General features: G+C 42.5%; 2 protein-coding genes across 25 annotated transcripts in view; one reads left to right on the forward strand and one right to left on the reverse strand.

The window, feature by feature from the left end:
• Positions 1-12,782, forward strand: part of Mbtd1 (mbt domain containing 1) — a 64,458-nt gene extending 51,676 nt beyond the window's left edge. For 16 of the 23 annotated variants that reach the window (XM_036198377.1, XM_036198389.1, XM_036198393.1 and 13 more), the window contains 2 exons: positions 5,154-5,345; positions 9,577-12,782. In XM_036198377.1, coding sequence (XP_036054270.1) covers positions 5,154-5,345; positions 9,577-9,695 — 311 coding nt within the window. In that variant the 3' untranslated portion in view covers positions 9,696-12,782. Of the gene's footprint in view, positions 1-5,153; positions 5,346-9,465 lie in introns of all 23 variants that reach the window. The other 7 variants (XM_036198399.1, XM_036198395.1, XM_036198396.1 and 4 more) reach the window with 3 other exon arrangements.
• Positions 12,783-15,471: 2,689 nt separating this feature from the next.
• Positions 15,472-21,119, reverse strand: LOC118589917 (nucleoside diphosphate kinase B). 2 transcript variants are annotated; one of them, XM_036197615.1, is made up of 5 exons: positions 20,993-21,119; positions 20,669-20,798; positions 18,493-18,594; positions 16,936-17,048; positions 15,472-15,589 (listed from the first exon to the last, which is right to left on the reverse strand). In XM_036197615.1, the coding sequence occupies exons 2-5, from the start codon at positions 20,792-20,794 to the stop codon at positions 15,472-15,474; spliced, it is 459 nt and encodes a 152-aa protein (XP_036053508.1). In that variant the 5' UTR covers positions 20,795-20,798; positions 20,993-21,119. The 2 variants fall into 2 exon arrangements, with proteins under 2 accessions (XP_036053508.1, XP_036053507.1); XM_036197614.1 differs by having other exon boundaries at positions 20,669-20,801.
• Between the last annotated feature and the right edge of the window lie 455 nt (positions 21,120-21,574).

The raw sequence follows: 21,574 nt of genomic DNA on the forward strand, positions 1-21,574 counted from the left end.
ATAAAATGTTTTTCACTACCATAGAAAGTCACAGGTTTTTCTATTCAAACTTGGTGTAGAATATCTTTAAACAGTGTTTAAGATACATTTTTTATAGTAAAAAGTGCCTAAAGATTAACCAAATATTCTCAGTTCTTCCTGATTAACAGTTATTTATAATTTTTTTTTAAGTGACAAACCTAGTTACTATACTGATACTTTGAAAAACAAGTTTCCGGGTTGGGGATTTAGCTCAGTGGTAGAGCACTTGCCTAGCAAGCTCAAGGCTCTGGGTTCGGTCCTCAGCTCCAAAAGAAAAGAAAAAAGAAAAACAAGTTTCCAAGCTGGGTGGTGTGGCACACACCTTCAATCCCAGTACTCTGGAGGCAGAATTTGAGGCCAGCCTAGTCTATAGAGCAAGTTCCAGGATAGCCAAGGCTATGCAGAGAAACCCTGTCACAAAAAAATGCCAGGCAGTGGTCACGCACGCCTTTAATCCCAGCACTCGGGAGGCAGAGGCAGGCGGATCTCAGAGTTCGAGGCCAGCCTGGTCTACACAGCGAGTTCCAGGACAGGCTCAAAGCTACATAGAGAAACCCTGTCTCAAAAAAAAAAAAAAAAAAAAAACACCTGTCTCAAAAAACAGATTTCCTCCCATCATAAAACTAACTGTATCTAGGCCAGGTGGCGGTAGTAGCACACGCCTTTAATCCCAGCACTCAGGAAGCAGAGCCAGACGTATCTCTATGAGTTCGAGGCCAGCCTGGTCTACAGAGCAAGATCCAGGACAGGCACCAAAAACTAAACAGAGAAACCCTGTCTTGGGGGAAAAAAAGCAGGCTTATCCCTTGCCCTTTCTTCTGTGGGCAAAGCCTCCCACAGACCCAGAACAATTTTGCCCATCAGGAGCTTGGGAGTAGAGCAGTTCACCTACAGGAGCTTAGAGAGCACTGCTAGACCATTCACAGTCAGGGAGGTTTGCTGATGTGCACATGCTTGAGAAGAATTCACATGTGAATTTCGTGTCCCTAAATTAACTAAAGCAGGTATGCCCACTCAGCTTTCTGCAAAGTGAATTTAACAGACTCATTTAAACTATCATACTGTTTTGTGTCGGACAAGAATTTGAGGAAGATTTCAGAAGTTTCTAAGACATTGAAGTCAAACTGGTTTTAGGCAGGCATGGAGACACATGATTGTAATCACAGCACTCATCCAGCAGAGGCAGAAGATCAGGAGTTCAAGGTCATTTTCCGTTTCATAGCAAGTTCACTGCCTATCTAGGCTACATGAGACCCTGACTTAAGGGGGAGGAAGAATATATTCACACATGTCCATATATATATATTGCCTCCCAAGGTTTATGAAGAGTCTTTTTACCAGCTGTGTATGGTAACTTACACTTGAATCCCAGCCCTCAGGAAGCTAAGGCAGAAAGATGACCTCGGGTTTCAGGCCATCCTGGGCTGTCGAATAAGACTCTCTTCAAAAACAGAAAGAGGGGCTAGAGAGACAGCTCAGCCATTAGCAGCACTGGCTGCCCTTGCAGACAACTGGGCTCAGTTCCCAGCACCTACCTCAGGCAGTTCACAAATGCCTCTAACTCCAATTCTGAGGGATCCCAGGTCCTTTTTTAAATCAGAGGTCACCTGCACACCTAGGGTGAAAATACACACACACACACACACACACACACACACACACACACACACACACTCAAGTGCACATGAATACATATAAAATCTTTTTATAAAAACAATCCTTTTTAGTAACTAATGAGCATTATGTGCACAGTTCTCTTGCCTCCCTCCTTGTGGTTCTTGCAGGGTTTGTTACTTTGAATCTTTGCATTCCTAGCTAGGAATATGGCAATAAATGAACAAACTGACAAAATAAGAATATTAGTTACCCAAATTATAGTGCTATTTAACATTGACAGATTTCTGAATTAATGATTTACTTTAGCTATAAATGGAACATACCCTTTAAATCTGACATTTTGATCTTAATACTATGACAGCATCTCTAGTGCCTTAAAATTATTTGGATGTAGAAAGGAAAATAAATGATGATTCCTTACTAGAAACCCTTAGGACCAGATATGTTTTGGTTTTGGAACTGAGAATTTTTTGCATTTCAGAAAAATAAATAAATAAATAAATGTTGTGGGCATGTACTATGTAACACTCTTCAAACCCTGGAGTGCTTTCTGGAGCAAAATACAAATGTTGACAGTAAGTGGACCAAGCAAAGATAATAAATATATCATCGAGTGAGTATGGTTTTATTGCCAAAATCTTAGAAAAATGGTTTTTGAATGTTGGAATTGAAGAAATACAATAAGCAGTAGTTTTATATTATTAAGGTACTGTCTATTTCGTAGGGTGTTTTTGGTTTTTTGAGACAGGGTTTTTCTGTGTAGCCCTGGCTGTCCTGGAACTCACTCTGTAGACCAGGCTGGCCTCAAACCCAGAGATCTATCTGCCTCTGCCTGTCTCCAGAGTGCTGCAACTAGCGCTACCACCACCTGTCAGGATTTTACCCCCTTTACACAGACTTAGAGAAATCTTTCCTACAAGGCTAAGTGTGGTGTAATTCCAATTCTCGGGACAGAGACAGGAGGATTACTGCAAATTCAAGGCCAGCCTTTGCTGCATAGTGAGTTCTAGGCCAACCTAAATTACGGAGTGAGATCCTGTCTCAAAGGAGGATGGCAGTGCAGAGTGCTGCTGGAGGGCTTGTTCAGTTGATAAAGTACTTACCACACAATCATGAAGACCACAATTTACTTCCCTGAACCCACATAAAAAAGGAATGTGGCACATGCTTGTAAACCCAGTGCTAGAAGGCCGAAATAGGACGATCCTGTGGCTCTCTGGCCAACCAGCCTAGCCTAATGGGCAAGTTCCAAAAGTGTATGATACCTGAAGTTGACCTCTGGCCCCACACACATATACTGTCATCAACATATATAATACAAACACAAACACACAAATCCTTCCCACAAAATCTGTTACCAAACATGAAAGAACTTGGGGTTTCAGCATTCAGGGGCCAGAGGCAGGTAGATCTCTGTGAGTTAGTTCAAGGCCAGCCTGGTCTATAGAGCGAATTCCTGAAGAACTGAGGCTACATAGAGAAACCCTGTTTTGAAAGAAAAATCTATGTTGTCTGGGAGCTGGAGAGAGAACATTTGCTGTTCTGGAAAGGGACCCAGGTTAGAATCCAATACCCACATTGGGTGGTTTGTAACTTCCTGTCACTCTAGCAGAGTATCCAACAGCCTCTTGGCTCTGATGGCCCTACATGTGAGTGCATACTGACACAAAGGCACGCACACATACATATAAATCAAAATAGAAATCTTAAGTTAGCCACTGCAGACAGACTTGTCCATAACAGATGAGATTCAGAACCTGGTGTGTGTCTTTAAGTTTGCTGGCGGGTTGTTATGTTCTGGCTCTTGTTTCTTCAAGCTCAGTGGTGGGCTGTATTAAAGTTGTTGTGGTAGTCCTTATTGTCCACCAGGGGAGTTGATTGTCTTCATTGTCTGGAATGGTGAGCAGCGAGCCGGGTTTGTGCTATAGTTGTGTTACACAGGGACAGTTGTTAACCAGCCCTTTGGAAAGTAAGAGTACAGCTTTGCCAGGAGGGTCTTATAAGCTGTTTAGCCTCCAAGAACTTTTTCTCAAACCATAGTGATTCTGGAGCAGTTTCAAGTTTCACTGTTTTCAGGAGCTACTGTGTATAGGACTTGGTGGTTATGCGTGGTATTTACTCATAAATGTGTTAGGAAAAGTTGCTGCACATGACAGTGGCCTGGCAGTTGAGAGCTGAACTCAACTTGGCTTTCAGATTTTCTATGGAAATACTGCTTACTTAGATTTATGCATTTCATTTTGGTTATCTAAAGCTTAGCCAATTACTGGGTCATTGTACACTTAGGAGGAAAACAGATAAAATGTACATTTATAAAGATAGGAGTATCTTTCAGTTTGCACTCTTAATTGCACTATGCCTAGTGGTTCAGTGTTTGCAAAGTTTAAAGCATATTTTAGTTTGGTAAAAGCATTTCGTGAGTTTTGGAATGTTTATGTTTACTTATGAACCTTAACTAAAAGTAGTACATGTCTTTAACCCTAGTACATAGGTGGTAGAAACAGGAAGATCAGAACCTCAAGTTCATTCTCAACTACCTAATTAATTTAAGGCCAGCCTAGTCTATGTGAGACCCTGTCTTGAAAACTAATTAATTAATTAATTAATTAGTCAAGAAAGCTGAACAAAGTGGTGCACACTTGTGATTCCAGCACTTGGGAGATGGAGACAAGATGATCAGAAGTTCACATCTAGCCTTGTCTATATAGTAAGTTCAAAACCAACCTGGGCTGTCTGAGATCTTGTCCTCATATGTGAGATTAAGAAGTTGTAAGCAGTATGTGATAGCTTTGAGTTTTAGAAGTGCTTTTCTGGGTCAGAATGACAGACGCTGTCTGAGTGCACTGCTGACAAAACCTTGGAGAGCACACTTTATAGCAATGCAACTGCCACTCAGGGAAGACACAGGAGGCCATTTTTGTTTGCTTTCTCCCTGAAGGGCCATCATGAGGCTTCTGTAGCCAGGGAAATGCTGCCTTAAAAGTTACACTTCAGGGTTGGGGATTTAGCTCAGTGGTAGAGTGTTTGCCTAGCAAACGCAAGGCCCTGGGTTCGATCCTCAGCTCTGGCCAAAAAAAAAGTTACTCTTCAGAGACTTGGGATCAGTGTGCATGCAGATCATGGTAGCGCTTGCCTAGCATGCATGAGAGCCTCCTGTTCTCCAGCACTACTACAAGAAAGTAAATAAATAAATACCCTCTCTTTCCATTGGCTTTTCACCCAGTATTCCAGCTGGGTTTTCTTGAATGAAATTAACCCAGCAATAGTCTTTACTAACTACTCTGCAGTTTGTTCTGCCTTACTCATTTTAAGCTTGAGAGTCAAGACCAGGATTATCAAACCTGAGAATTTAGAAGCAACCTGCCCCAACACACACACACACATTTGCAGAAGTTAAACCTTGCACAGTCAAGTGACTGCAGTGTCCTATACAACCCAGCCTTCCTAGTAATACAATGCACTTTTCTTACCACACACCTAAGTCAAAGCTTACTTCAGTCTGACTTGATGTTTAGAGAGGAAGATGCCAGTTGGGAAGAAGCCTGTCAGTTTGTCGAGCCTGCCCATGACAGGCGGGGTGCGGAGGAGCTTCTCTGGGGACGAAGAGTTGACTCCTCCTCCATATCGAACCCTGCCAGCACAGACAGCCCTGGAGGCCTTCCCACCTCCCAGCACTAGCCGAGAGTTCAGGCCCAGCCTCAAAACAGGTAACTAGTCACGGCAGCACCACAGGTACTACAGAGGGTCAGGTGCTGGGCAGGGTGGTGGGAGACAAAGCATGGTCTGGCGTGACAAATGCTGACTCATTGATTTTTTTTTTTCCTTTCTTTTTTACTAAAATATCCATTTTCACTGGTTCTTGGTAGTCATTTCACTAAGATGAATTATCAGGAAAGGAGTTTTGGTTATCTTCATGAAGCATCTGTGAAAGCTGTCATTTTAGCTTTTGGAATTATGAGGTACCCTCTATACTTCATGTTTTAAGTAAAATTGCTAACATATTACATTGTAGACTTCCATGTGACTTGAGGGAGAGAAAGATCCTGAAGAACTCATCTAATTAGTCAGACCTAAAAGTGAGACATTTTCATAACATTCCATAGTGGTTTGTTTTGGAAAGTGTGTGTTGAGTTCAAGGAATTTTGGTTTTGGTAGTAAATCTTAGCTGAGTATCATCACAGACTTGAAACACATTACCTATATATCATAGTGTTGATTAGATTGAAATTTATTCCCATAATTCCATGTTTCAGTGTGCATAGTGATTAATAAGTGACATTTCTTGGTGTCATTTAGTTGGTTAGGCCAGGACCGTAGAGTCGAGGAAGACTGCTCAAGGTTTTGCCTTGTAATTGCGAAGACCAAAGCTTCCTTTAGACAGGAGTCCTGTTCTTGGAGCTTCAAAACCAGAGTGCATGTTTGATTAGTGTGTGTCCTTCCACAGCTTAAGGATTGCTTTTCAACTGACTTGCTCTAGCAGATCCGCTTTTCCTAAATGGCTTTGTAGTTTGAAAACCTGCATGAAATTTAGAACTTTGTTCCCATCTTTTTCTCTTTGACAGGACATTTGTACCTGACATTATCAGCCATTTTTTCATTTCCATTAAAGATGTTCTTAGCTGTCACAGCTCTGACAGTGTGTGTAGCCATCTTGAGCTTTTGGCCAGTTTTTCTGACAGTCACTATGGTAGCCTTACATCAATGAGAATTTCTACACTTCATTTATATGAAGAGCAGATTAGGATTACAAATCCCAGATTTTGTCTGCTGTGGCCAAGCATAGTGGTAAGACCTGTAAACCCAGCAGGAAGATCGGGAATTCGAGGCAGCCTTCTGAGAGACCCTGTCTCCTCAACACCAACAGTGGTAGCTACTCTGCTAAGCACCAACCTCTAAGGACTAAGAGTATTTCAGTTCATTGTTAACTTTTCTCTTCTCACACGTGCTATTTATGAAATGGTTCTTTACCTGACTAAATATGAATATTCTTACTTTTTAAAATTTGTATTAGCTCTTCAGAGAACTTTCTTTAAACAGACTAATTTTGGAAGTATGTGTCATGTTTTGATAGAGGTTCTGATTTACAAGCTAAACTTGACTTGTGAGATGCTACAAGGAAAACCTCGTGTCTTTTGACTTCCTCCTCCTTTTAGTGCCTGTCCTCTGAGCTCTGGGGTGTGTCCTGTGGGCTGTGGTATGATCTGCTCAGGGAAATGCTGGCAGAAACCGTACTGCCTTCATGTCTGAAAGTCATGGTTGGATTAGCAGTTTGGAGAATTTATTATGATTGGCTTTGTACCTGTAAGATGTAACTTCCATTTGTTTCTCTTGTGAATGTTGGTGATTAGTGTCACTAAAGTGACTCCCTTTTAAAAGCCCGAGTTTAGAAATGACGTTGGTGTAGAATGTGACACTGAGCCACTTGCTCTAGTGCGTTCATCGTCACTACACTAGCTGAGAATAAGGGCTAGGAAGACAGGATGACACCAGACAGACTAGTACAGTCTCCATGGAAAGTGAAAGTTTGCATTCGAACATTCCATATCTGAGTGAATGTTTCACCTTTATCTTGAATGATTTTCAAGTACATCATTTCCATATTTTAACATGATTCTACCCCAGATACGTGTTTTAAGTACAAATGCATACAGCTTTAGGATGTGCTTTAGAACTTCAGCTTATCTGTCTTACATAAAAATACATCCATTTGAGTGAGACATCTTTGATCTTGAAGCATGGTAATTCCCATTCATTTAGCCATCTAATCATCGTATAACAAGATAACGTTCAACCTTTTATTGTGGGTACTGCACCTTTAATGAAATGTGGGCTTTGTTTCCATGTTTATCTTTGTGATAGTACTAAAATGTCTCTAATACTTACTGCATGTTGGTTAGATCTGAAAGATAGCTGTTGCATATTGGCTACTGTTTATTAGAACACATTTATATTAAGGACTATACAGTTGCACGTGCTTTGCCTTTGAACGGCGTGCTGTTTCTTCTCTTCTTACTGTGCACAGTATATTCGCTTTTGTCTTTGGGCTATTAAGTTTTTTACCATCGATACCAAAATAGGAACCAAAGTAAGTTGAATTGTCATTTCTCAAAACATTATTCCTTAAAATTAGTAAATGTCAGAAGTGCTAGCTATGATGGTACGTGCCTTTATTCTGAACATTCAGGAGTTCAGGGCTAGTCTAATCCATCTACATAGCAAGTTCCAGGCCAGCTATAGCTACGTAGTAAGACCTCGTCTCCAAAATACAGATAAATAAAAATCTAAAAAGATGTCCTAGGGCTGGGTTTTGTATTTGTTGGTCTTGTTACATAGTATATTGTCTTTGCTGGCCTCAAACTCACAATCTGCTTTCTTCAGCCTCTAGACTGCTGGGACTATAGATGTGAGCCAACACACCTGGACTGGGAGAGGGGTCATTAATTTTTAAAGATAGCTTCATAACTAAAATCATTACACAGAGTCTGGAAGTGTAGCCCAGTGGTAGAGTGCTGACCTAGCATTCACAAAACTAAATTCAGTCCCCAGCACCATGAAAAAAATAAAATAATGCTGAACATGATGACATCACACACCTGTAATCCTAGCACTTGTAAGGCTAGGCAGGAAGATTACAAATTCTAAGTCAGTCTGGGCAGCCTAGCAAAGACCCTGCCTCAAACTTTAAAAGGGAGTCTGGGAGTAGGGGTTGTAGCTCATGGTTTAGAGCATTTGCCTTATATGCCCAAGGCCCTAGGGTCAATTTCCAACACAAGCGAAGGGCAAAAGAAGGGAAGGAAATAAAGTGACTATGTTCAGTTTATAAGCAGTTTTATATTCCACATTCAGGGCCCCCTTTGTTCAAATATATGTTCTAAAGCCCCACCTTGGATGCCTCAAATCATAGATAGTACTAAACTATACACACACACACACACACACACACACACACACACACACACGCACACGCACACGCACGCGTGTATATAGAGAGAAAGATCATGTGTACTGTGTGCTGTATTTTTTTTTCCAATAGGCACATACACATACATATAATAAAGCAAATATGATAATTAGGTATATTAAAAGATTAAAAGTAGTTTACTGTAGTGGCTCACACCTATAATCTCAGCACTTGGAGGCTGAAACAGGAAGCTAGCCAGGGCTACATGTGCCCTTGTCTTAAAAGAAAGAAAAGAAAAGAAAAATAATTATAGGACTCAGGTAAGAGGAAGGAGGCATAGCTAGTGAGCTCAGATTTATCAAAACTGAGTTGGCTGAAGAAACATGAGCTGAATGTGGTAGTGTATACCTACAATCCCAGGCCTCTGGAGATAGAGGCAGAAAGATCACAAATTCAAGGCCTTCTTGGGCTGCATAGGCAGACACTGTCTTGTTGAGTATTATACCTCCAAATTTTCAAGAAATATGTTAGTTTCTATAGGCATTGACAGAAAAATGAATATTTAATCCTAAGAATTTCAATTATTTTAGTTGAATTAATGAACACTTACTTGAGCATTATTTTGGAGATCATCCTGTATAGTGTCCAGTGTGCAGCATTGTTCCTCTCCTAAGCATTTCTTAATTGACAATATACTTTAAAATTAAAATTAGGATTGAGAGGTATGGCCCAATGGTAGAGTACATGCCTAACATATACATAAGCAAAGCCCTAGAAACACATACACACATACATTAATATCTTTCAAGACTTTGTTATCATTGTTGTCTATTTTGCAGTACTGAGGTCAAATCCATCACCATGCGTCCTAGGCAAGCATTCTACCCTTGAGTTCCACCTAGCCTCCCATGGTTTCATCTTTATAGGTATTGAAGAAATGGCGTCTTCTTAGCTGTAAAATTGATAGAACATGAAGATGAACAACCAAGGCACTCCAGAAGACTTGGTAACATCCCGTGCCTTTCTGTCTCATACAGTGACCACATCACAGCTGAAGGAGGAGCTGCTAGATGGAGAGGATTATAGCTTCCTCCAAGGAGCATCTGACCAAGAAAGCAATGGCTCTGCCACCTTCTACATCAAACAAGAGCCTTGAGGGGCTCAGAAACTAGGGGTGGGGGGACTGTTTACAGGACAGATTTGTAGTCATCCAGCTGTGCAGCGGGCTATTCTACTGGGACATTTTGCTAAACACAGAAAGTTCAGTTCCAGATTTTTCAGGTGGGGGGGAAACTATTTTGGTGGGGGGGGAATTTTTCAATTTATAAAGATGGACGATTTTTGTGTTGTATTTGAAGCTTTTGAAAGAATTTTGTAATATTTTCCAAGTTTGGATTTATGTGCATTGTTAACAAGAACTGAAATTTTAACTTTTTTGGTAAGATTAAAGCTTAGGTAACAGGATTGAAGGAAATGATTAAGAAGGATATAGTTGTAAATGCAAATGAACTGTCATTACAAATGAACCTTCTTGGTACCTGTTGGGAGATTTTTGGATTTTAGAGTTAGGCCAGTCACATCTCCAGCTTCCTTTGCTGCAGAAATATGCAACTGAACCCCTCACAGAGGCTCATCACCATGTAGATCACGGAAGGGGTCATTAATTGTGCTCGCTGACATTTTATTGCAGCCCGTTTAAATGTTTGTACAGAAATTTTTTCATTCTGCTAAAATTTATTTGGAGTTGTATATGAAACTAGGAGAACTCTGGATACTTTTATATGCTCTCCTTCAAGTAAAAATGATTAAAATTTTCTAACACTAAAGTGTTAAACTGGAATGGTTAACAAGATACACAGGATTTCAGTCTACATAAGGGGTTGGGGAAAATGAATATTTTCCTAAGTTCATTTTATTTTCCTTGCTAGAGAACATCCCATAAAAGGGATATTCTTATCAAACCTCTGCCATTTCCCTCTATCTGAGAGAGAGCAACTTAATATAACCACACCTGAAAACAGATGTTCTGTATTACCAAGAGAATCAGATGAAAAAATTGTTAACCAGAATAAGCTTAGATTTCAGAATCATTCCAGCTCCACTTTTAACTGTCTTGGATTTGTTAGAAACTGATTTGAGGAAGAAGAAGAAAAAAACTTAAAATTCCATATACACAGACACATACTGTAAATTGTCTTTAATTGTAGTCAGAATTTATTTTAACAACTAATTTGGACCATTTTAAACATTCCCCATTTTAAAATTCATATGGCTTCCTTTAAAAATAGGATAAAGGGTGAATTGGTGAAAGGTTTGCTCTCTGCATTCTCTCCCCTCTGCCGAGTGTGACTGAATGAGAGCTCTAGAATCTACCAGTGAGGTTCATAAACTAAACTCTCAGGAATTCATTGCATCTGTTCTAGAAGTGCTTCTGGGTCTGAGCCTGGCCTCTTCAGAGTGGTAATACTGCCCATCTCCTCTGGAAAATAGGCAGGGCTAGTGAGAAATTAATCAAAATGATTAACTTCTGCAGCCCTTCAGCCTATGGAATGCTTTAAAAAAAAAAAAAAAGAAAGAAAAAAAAAAGCTAATGGAAAACCCCAGGAGACATTTTAGGTAAGATTTTTGTTTGACTTTTAAATGCATAGAACGTTAAAAACCAGCAATTTATTTTCTAAAATATTGCTCTACTTTTGGGAATAATAGCATTGGTAATACGCACAGGTTTACCTCATTCTATGCAAGAGGGGTTAATATCATAAGGTTTTGTAGTAGCTACTGGAAGTAAATGTGTTACTTTATAGTGTAAAAATGTATGGAATCGCATGTCACCATTTCTTAATACTGACTCTGGGGGCTAAATGCTGATCACATCAATGCAAGTTGATTCTTGTGTCAAATATATGTGAATTCAACTGTAAAATTACTGGATATTTATCTTAAACAACATTGCTGAGAGGGACCTACTGTAAATGTGACATCCTCACACTTCCCAAATCTTTGACTTTGAAGGATCTTCCCAGGAGCTTAAAACCTAGAAGAGGTCCAAAGCAAAGGTTATAGCAGTCTTTATTCTCAGGCTCAGCAGATTAGCCTAGGACTGTGCTTCCATGGTACCAGCACAAGAAGTCTATTGTCTGGGGTGCTCTCCTCACACCTGAGGTGTAGGAGCTCTCCAGAGAAGGAACTGTAAGCCAGGAAGGATGTGATTTCATGCCAGCCAGTCCTGGTAATTAGTTCTGTGAAGTGCTCATATGTAGCCAGGTTTTAAAGCTTCCAATTCTACACCAAAACCAGGCTTGGCGTGTTTAGAATTCCCCACCTACACATTCATAAAGTGTTCATTATGTCCACCAACAGTGAAGGGTTGGTAAGGACTTGTTAGTCTGAACATAACCTGAAGCCCTCTACTTTGTTAAGACCCTCACTCCTGCTGCTAACACAGAAAGTTAACCAGAGGAGGCTTCCATTGTAGCCATAATTCCTGTTGTCATACAACTCAGTAGCCCCGTGCTCTCACGGTTCAAAATGTACTGCTGACCTTGGGTTTGTTTTTGTTTTCCTGTTAGGAGCCTGGGAACTTTTAGTAGTTTAAACTTTTTAACCTTTTCCTTGCTGTGTATGAGGAAAGCTAAAGCTGTTATCAACTTCTTATTCTGCGGATACTAACACGGGTTTTCAGTGTTCGTTTGTTTTTATTATTATTAATTTTGTGTGATGTGAATACCCTCGCCCATCAATATTTGTATTATGGTGCTATATATTTGGTAATGATCCTTTAATATTGGGGAGGGATTTTAAAAATACTGTGATTAAACTGGGTATCTTCCTTTGATTTTCATATTTTAAATAAAGCCACAGTCATTTATACAAAAAATAAATAAAAATAAATAAAAATGCATCTGTCCCTCGGCAAACCTTTCAAGGACAGAGGCCAAAGTAAAATACATAAGGTTTTTACATCATTTCTGTGTGCGTTTGATATATAGATCAATATCTGGACAAATTTAATCTTTTATTTTCTAGTAACTTGTGATCATTGAGGAAGTGTTTGAAGCTTTCTCATGAAATGTATATAATGGCGTGAAAAATTCCTTCAGAGAAATTTATGTTCCTTTCATTTTTACCAAACGCAAATTTTCAGCATGGATGTGAAAAGCATTAAAATTATAACTTTGTGTACAAGATGAAAATAATTCACTAAATTTGCCCTTTTTTTACACAAAATAAAATGTTAAAGTTAGCAGGTGTTTTCCAGCATTCGTTTACTAGGGAGCTCGGGTGGACGTGCCTTGGTGCCTGTGTGGATGCCAGACGACTTGTACAAGTCCGTTCTCTCCCTCCACAGGAGTCGTGGAGTGGGGTTGAGGGCCCCAGATTCGGCAGCAAGCCCCTTTTCAGGGTATATGTGTGTGTGTTTTCAGGAGCTGATTGTTTTCACTCTGGGATCCAAGAATTGAACTAAGTTAGGCTTACCCTATATACTGTAACCTCTCCCTGAGGCCACGTGCATTTGGCCACTCCAGCAAGTGGTAGAGTAGCAGGGAAGGTAAACAGTGGACAATAAGATGATCATTGAGCAAAAAGGCACAGCTGAACTCCAAGATGGCCGTTACTTGGCTCAAAGGATAGTCAGGATACAAAGCAAAGCAAAAGAGGGTACTGTGGGGAGGAACTTGCCATTGTCCAACAGGGAGTAAGAGGCTACGGGTCAGTGTAAACAAGTTGCATTTGAGCTGAGATTCCATGGCTAAGCAGGAAAAGAGCCACAACCCAGAGTAGGAACAAAAGTAAGTGTGTCATTTGTGGAGAAATACAGTCTAGAACTTCTGTCTAGAACATTGTCCTTTGGGGTCCATACTCTGCGTGACTGTGTTTGTGTCAAGTGCTGGGGATCCAACCCAAGGCCTCAGGTACATTTTACCAGAGACATGTCTCCAGCCCCACTTGAACTAGATCTGTGGAGGTTTTTTCCCCCATACCAGGTAGAATTCCAGTAGACAACAGCTGGGTGTCTTGGCAAGCTGGCTTAGCAGGTAAAGGCACTTGCCACCTCGCCTAACAACCTGAGTTTAGTCACCAGGATCCACATGGTGAAAAGAGAAAACAGTTCTGAAAGCTCTCCTCTGGCCTCCACTCCTTCAGGATATGTATTGCATGTGTGCCCTCACAGAATAAATACAGCTTTTTTGTTGTTTTTAAGAGAAAGGGGGCTGACACTGTAGAGACAATGGATTTGATTCCCTAATATCACAAAAGACAAAGGATACAAGGTAAAACATGTAACAGGAATAATGTGAATGCCAACCAAACACTGTCCTTTGGACTTCCTCTGGATATCATTACCTAGACATGATTGGTCGTGTTTGGCCACTGGTGACAGCTCAACTTTTAGTTACTTCTATTACCTCCTCCTTTTAGTGTGTCCTGGAGCTCACTCCATCCTCTCAGCATACAGACACTTTTCATCAAAGGATTTAGTAGTGTAGGAGCTGCATGCAAACAGGCAGAGACAAGATCACGTGTTGATTAGATCATTGTAACCAGTATGCGGAGGGGGGGGGGGGGGGGCAGCCTGGTGGTGGCGTACACCTTTAATCCCAGCACCAGGGAGGCAGAGGCAGGCGGATCTGAGTTTGAAGCCAAGGCTTTATCAGTTTCTGAATAGTCAACAGGCATTTGCTTGTGTGTTAAGCCAGACTTTGAGAGACAGAAATACTCCAGGAAGATTAGCCTTAACAATGGAACTACTTATGTACTTTTACCCTTCCAAGAGTACACTGAATAGCCCATGCTGATGGGTGATGAGCCTAAAAATTCTTACTCCAGGGGGCTGAAGAGGTGTTCCAGAGAACCCAGAAGTTTGGCTCCCAGTACCCAAAGTGGGCCACCCATATCTCCAGCTTGAGGTCACCCACACCAGTGCATACACATGCCAACATGCCATCACAGTGGAACATGTTAAGGGAAGAGATGGTCAATGATTAAAAACACTTGCTGTGGGGCTGAAGAGATGGCTCAGAGGTTAAGAGCACTGGCTGTTCTTCCAGAGGTCCTGAGTTCAATTCCCAGCAACCACATGGTGGCTCACAACCATCTGTAATGAGATCTGGCGCCCTCTTCTAGCCTGCAGACATACATGCTGTATACATAATAATAAATCTTTAAAAGAACACTTGCTGCTTTTGCAGAAGACCCAGGTTCAATACCCAGCACCCATGTGGCAGCTCACAGCATCCATAAATCTAGTTCCAGTCAGTCAGACACCCCTCTGACCTCTCCCATGCATGCAACCTTTGATAAGAGGGAATGAGGCTGCAAGAGTCTGTGTGCAAGCTTCAGCCTGGGAACCATTTAATCCTCCATCTCCATGGTGTCTTTTTACCTTCGTCTTGAAACTTTCTGAGAAACAGGCATAAATCTGGCCTGCTTGACTTGGTTTCACTTTCACTGTCTTCACATATCCATCCATTTCCTTAAAGAGCCAATGTCACACTTTGACTCTTCCCCTAGTACCTTCTTTCATAAGTGTCTTGACCATTAGCATGTTTCTGAGAAGATTCAGATTTTTTTTAAGATTTATTTTATACTTATTATGTACACAGAAGAGGGCGCCAGATCTCATTACAGATGGTTGTGAGTCACCATGTGGGTGCTGGAATTGAGCTCAGGACCTCTAAAAGAGCAATGAGTGCTCTTAACCTCTGAGCCATCTCTCCAGCCCCAAGATTCAGATTTTTGTTCATAGTAAATAAGACTACTTTGTTTAATGCCATCATAGTCATGGGACAAATTACTTTCAGTTCTAGCAAATGAGCACAAGGCACTGCATCCAGTTCTAAAGTCTTTATTGTTTTAGAAAAGATGATCCATTCATTCTGTGGAATGAAAAGCTATGTCCAGGGATCTACCAGTAGCACTGGAGAGGACCTCTACTCATACACCCAGTTGTAAGCACAAGACTTGTAGACAACCAGTTCTTCAGGCTTAAACCATAGACTGATGTCCTTCTGTGCACTTTGCACTGAATCACTGCCATGAATAATGTTCCTAAAAAAGGAGTTCATTTGTTAAATGGTGTTTCAAAGTGCCAGAGTCCATTTAATAGATAACAGCAAGGCACAGACACTGCAGACCTTTTCAGTCAATGGCCCACCTGACACTGACTACATTCCCCCAATTATCCCAAAACCAATTGTAGGACTGAGAGTGCTCATCTAGAATGTATGAGGCCCTACATTGAATCTTCAGTGTAACAAAACATTGAACTAAAATCCATTAGATAGAACTGGAGAGATTGATCATCAGTTAAGAGCACTTGTTGCTCTTGCAGAGGACCCAGGTTTGAGTACACACGGTGTCTCACAACCATACATAACTCAGTTCCAAAGCATCTCATAATCTCTTCGGACCTCTGTAGACACAGGGCACACATCAAAACCCTCAGAAAAATCTTTAAATGTCATACCAAAAAAGGCTGTAAAAGTACTTAAAAGCCTTAGTTAAACTTAAAACTTCCAAGATTTCCCTTCAAGAGTATTTATAACCAAAGATTGCTACGGCTGCCAAAGAAAAGTTCCTTCTTAAATTACTGACAAATAGAAGCGGGCAAGCCTCCAAATGTAAAGGCAAATGAGCCAGTCCTAAGGTTGTTTGTTTGTTTGGGGGGGGGGGGCAAAGGGGTAGGGCTAACCTCTACTTCCTATGCAGCTAGAAATAACTAAACTTTATGATCTTCTTGCCTCCACCTCCTAAATGGGCTGGGAATTGAACCCATGGCCTCCTTCATGCCAGGCAAGCAGTCTACCAATTAAGCTACAGCCTCAGCCCTCTGCATTATCTCTTTTTGGTTAGTTGACAGGATTCCTCTGTATAGCCCTGGCTGTTGTGGAACTGTCCTTACAGATCAGGCTGGCCTTGAACTCAGAGATCTACCTGCTTCTGCCTCCCAAGTGTGGAATAATGTCGTGTACCACCATGCCTGGCAAGCATTTTCTTAAAAGTGATTTGCAAACCAAATCATGCCATCCATGCTTATTAGTAACAATCATTTTATTCCATCTGAATCTACAAAGTTTGGGTACAAATTATGGCTTAGGGAATCAAAAGGTTAGGTTTCACATCCATACATACAGTACCAAATTTGGTGAGGTTAAAACCTTTGTTTCCCATATAGGAACTATCACATGCAGCTCTCTGTATAGTGTCTCAATTACAATTTTTAAGCAATCATTCGTGAAAGTGTTTAGTGATAATTTCCACCTTATATTAAATTCAGGTTTTCCTAAACTTAGGATATGCCCAAAATGTTGTATACTCAGAGTTAAAAGTATTACTTCCCTTCACACACACACACACACACACACACACACACACACACACACACACACTCTTACCTGCCAACTTGAATGCAAAAATCCCCTCGAATGGTGCCTGGCTTAGAATCAGCTGGATTGGTCTCTCCCAGCATCATTCGGCCTGTCTTCACCACATTGAGCCCCTCCCAGACCTTGAAAGATGAAAAGACAATTATTGAGAACCATCAATGACACTGATTTCCAGCATTGTGATCAGACAACCCCAGCAGACAGCAAGAGCCTATGTTTGTTTGTTGTTTGTTTTTTAAGCTGAGGATCAAACCCAGGGCCTTGCGCTTGCTAGGCAAGCACTCTACCACTGAGCTAAATCCCCAACCCAAGAACCTATGTTTTAAACATAAGTAGGACATAGGGAAAGACTATTCAACTTGAGGGTAAACAAATCACAAAAAAAAAAAAAAAAAAAAAAAAAAGCAAAGAGGACAAAGTCTGGGGAAAGATCAGTGATCAGTGGGAAGGGCCTCTCTGGGAAATCGAGAGATGGCAAGGTTAATCATAAAGGCAACAGTACTGCAGGGAAGAGAAGGAAAGAACTAATCCAGGAACTGGAAGTACTCAAACAATTTCAGTGTCTTTTCCTTGCACTCTACCATCATCCCCAGGAGACAGCAAAGCCACCCAGAAGACACTGTACCCATAGTGCAGGGCCAGAGAACTGTTGCATGACAGATTACACACTTAGAAATACTTTCCTGGGTCTAGGGGAGTTTCTCTCCAGCTCCCACCAAGCCCTGACAGTCCTGTAGCCCACTTATAAAATAAACACACAGACTTATATTATTTAATCTGTTTGGCCTAATGGCTCAGGCTTCTAACTATCTAGTTCTTACATTTTAAATTAACTCATTTCTATAAATCTATACCTTACCAGTATCTTACATGTTGGTACTCATGGCGGTGGCTGACAATGTCTCTTGACTCAGCCTTCCTGTTCCCAGAATTCTCTTCTCTGCTTGTCCTGCCTATACTTCCTGCCTGGCTACTGCTTAATCAGCATTTTATTTATACAGAGCGATCTCCACAGCAAGGAAACATTGCAATCAAAAGTATTTGTCAGACATAGTACTTCTTTGAAAGCCTACAGAGATCTGTCTTAAGCTCTTTTCATTTTCTTATTTGAGACAGGGTTTCTGTGTAGTCCTGGCCATCCTGGAACTTGCTCTGTAGACTCACAGAGATCCACCTGCCTCCCAAGTGCTAGGATTAAAGGTGAGCATCATATACCACCAACCACCTGGCTCCTTTTAATTTTTTAGCTATGTGTGTGTACACACATGCACATGTGAATATACTGCTGACTATGGAGGCCAGAGGCATCAGATCCTTAGAGCTGGAGTTACAAGTGGTGTAAGCCAGCATGTGTGGGTGCAAGGAACCTAACTCCAGACCTTTTCAAGAGCAGCATGAGCTCTTACCACTGAATTCTCCAGCCCAGAGCCTTTCAAAATCAGATTTCCTTTCCCCTTCCAAACACCTAGTTAACTAACTCCTGCCTGGGCCACAAAGCAAAAGCCAATCCCAAAAGAGAGAGGACAAAGTAATTCATTCCCCTGTTAGTACATCACAAACACTCACCATAGCCACCACAGGCCCCGAATTCATGTACTTCACCAGCCCGGGGAAGAAAGGTCGGTCTTTCAGGTCAATGTAGTGCTGCTTCAAGTGTTCCTCAGAAGCCTGGCAGACAAGAGGATCCCATTAGGGAACAGGCTGTATCCCACCTTGTGGGTGGGGAAGGGCTCTCCAACATGGCAGGCTCTGGCATACAGACAGAATACTCTATATATAATAAATAAATCTTTAAAAAAATATTTTTTAAGATTTATTTATTATATATACAGTATTCTGCCTGCATGTGTACTTGCATAACAGAAGAGGGCATCAGATCTCATTACAGATGGTTGTGAGCCACCATGTGGTTGCTGGGAATTGAACTCAGGACCTCTGGAAGAACAGCCAGTGTTCTTAACCTCTGAGCCATCTCTCCAGCCCCAGAAGACTCTCTTGTATTGTCAGTGATGTTAAGGATTTATAACATTAAACAAGTGGTTTGAGGCAAGATTTAGAAAGTGAAATGTTGGCTGGATATGCCAGATAATAGATCACCTCAGGTTCCCCTGGTCAAGTGAACCTTTTAAACATTTCAAATAAGAACAAACTTACAGATTTGTGTGTATGAGTGTTTTGCCTGCATGTGTGCCTGGGGCCTAGGAGGCCTGAAGTTATCAGGTCCCCTGAACTGGTTAGAAATGGTTATGAACTACCCTGCAGTGATGGGAATCAAACTCATGGCCTCAGCAACAAGTACTCTTAACTGCTGAGCTATCTCTCCAACCCCGAGAAATCTTTTTTGTTTTGTTTTGTTTTTGAGACAGGTTCTCTGTGTAGCCCTGGTTGGCTGGGAACTGCTATGTTAGACCAGGCTGACCTCAAACTTACAGATTCACCTGCCTCTGATCCTGAGGCTTTCCTGGTTTTTTGTTGTTTTTAAATAATTATGTGTATGGGTGTTTTGCCCACATGTGTATCTCTGCATCCTTTGCGTGTCTCGTCCCGACTCAGGCCAGAAGAGGGCGTTGGATCCCCTGAAACTGGAGTTTCAGTTCTGAGCTGCCATGTGCCTGTCCTCTGGAAGGGTAAAGTGCTGTAACCACTGAGCCTTCTCTCCAGCCTCAAGAACTAACTGAAACCCTTTGTTCAATTCCAGTCCATGTTTATACTTTAAAAGTAACCTTTTAGGGCTGGAGAGGTGGCAAAGAAGTTAAGAGCACTGGCTGGCTGTTCTTCCAGAGATCCCAGCAACCACATGGTTGCTCACAAACATGAGTTCTGGTGCCCTGTTCTGCTAGGCAGGGGTACATGCAACAGGACACTGTAAACATAATAAAAAATCTTATGGGAAAAAAAAAAGTAACCTTTTATCCGTGGGGTAGTGGCACATGCCTTTATTCCAGCACTCAGGAGCTGGAGGCAGGAGGATCTCTGAGTTTCAGACCAACTTGGCCTATAGAGAGTTCCAGGACAGCCAGGGCTACATAGAGAAACCCTGCCTCAAAAAACCTTGGGGAGTGGGGGGAGATTAACTTTTTTTTTCTTTTTTAGACTGGGTCTCATGGAGCCTTAAACTCCAGGCATTAGCCCAGGGTGACCCTGAACCTCTGATTTTATCTCCACCTTCCAAGTGCAGAGATTACAGTTATGTGCCACCACACCCTACTGTTTATGCAGGGCTGAGGATCCAACACAAATGCTAAGCACTATACCACCAACCTGGCCACATACGGAAAATAGTTACTATCCAACTCCAAGGAAGGATGGCAGCCTTAACTCCTCTGTGATCCCAAAGTTTCCCCTAAGGCACCAAAGGATTGCAAGACCCCACCCACTCATTCCTACAGGGTGGGCCCCAGGCTGTCTCCACTCCTTGCTGCCCCAGGAGACACACAAGGAGAGTGGAGGTCCTTTGCAAGGCGGAAAGGACCAAGACAGGACCAGGGCGCAGAGCGGGAGGGAAGCCAGGCCTGAGTCACGTTACCTCTGCTTAACCTTCCCAAGGGCGTCTGTCCTCCCCAGCCTGGGAAGGGGCCGGCGGGCCACCACCGTCTGGTGAGGGGAGGTCAAGATTCTCCTGGGAGCGAAATCAGCCAAGAGGCGTGACTCCAACTCCAAAAGGCGACGTGGACAAACCACTGGTGTTAGGGCAAAACACCCGGGACCCAACACAGAAGGGTAAGGGCGAGGGGCGCATTACCCGAAGGAACTTCATGGCCACCAGGCGGAACCCCTTCTGCTCGAAGCGCTTGATGATCTCGCCCACCAGGCCACGCTGCACGCCATCTGGCTTGATAGCAATGAAGGTACGCTCGAGGTTGGCCATGGTCCTGCTGGGGCAAGAAGTGCAGTTGATGAGGCTCGGCCCAACCAAGCCGGCCGGGGAGGCCACGTGGGCTACAGCCACCGCCTTGGAAGACACGTGGCTTTCCGGGTATTCTTCTCCACCCGGGAGGTCCAGGAAGGGAACCGTGGTAGCCTGAGGTGGGGTGATGTTGGGGTAGAGAGTGCATCCCAGACTTACCGAAAGTTGGATGGTCGGCAGGTGTCTGCAAGCGACCAGAGCAAAGAGAGTAGTAGAGCGACCACTGGCCGGCGCGGGGTAGGGGAGGAGGGGCGCAGGGCGGGACAAGGGATGCCACACCCCGGAGGACCTGCTGTCCAACCCGGGACGCTCAGCCGGTCTGATCTGCCACTCGTCTCTGTCCCCGCCCAGCGTCCCGCAGTGCACGCCCTCTCCTTGCAAGGCTACTTAGGGCTGAGAGTCAGGAAGTGATTTGTTCCCCACCCAAGTCCGCCTGTGTTTTGCCTACTACACGTTCCAACACAGGGACCTGCTACTGGTCCTGAATTCTTTATTCTTGGAGACATCTGCATTCACCCTTCCCTGGGGCACTAGCAACCTGCTGGACTCTCCCAGCTCTAGGGTACTCCTTCGCATCTCTAAAATTCAACCCTCTATTCCTTCCTGTCTGCTTGAGTTCTTAGCCTTCCTCATCCAAAATAACAGTTTCTCTAGGAGCCAAGTGTGTCCTTAGCCCCCTCCTCAGAAGGCCATCTGTTCCTGTCCGCCTCAGAATGACTTTCCAATTCCTAGGATAACCCA

This window comes from Onychomys torridus, chromosome 8, assembly GCF_903995425.1.
Source record: "Onychomys torridus chromosome 8, mOncTor1.1, whole genome shotgun sequence".
NCBI classification, from domain to species: Eukaryota; Metazoa; Chordata; class Mammalia; order Rodentia; family Cricetidae; genus Onychomys; species Onychomys torridus.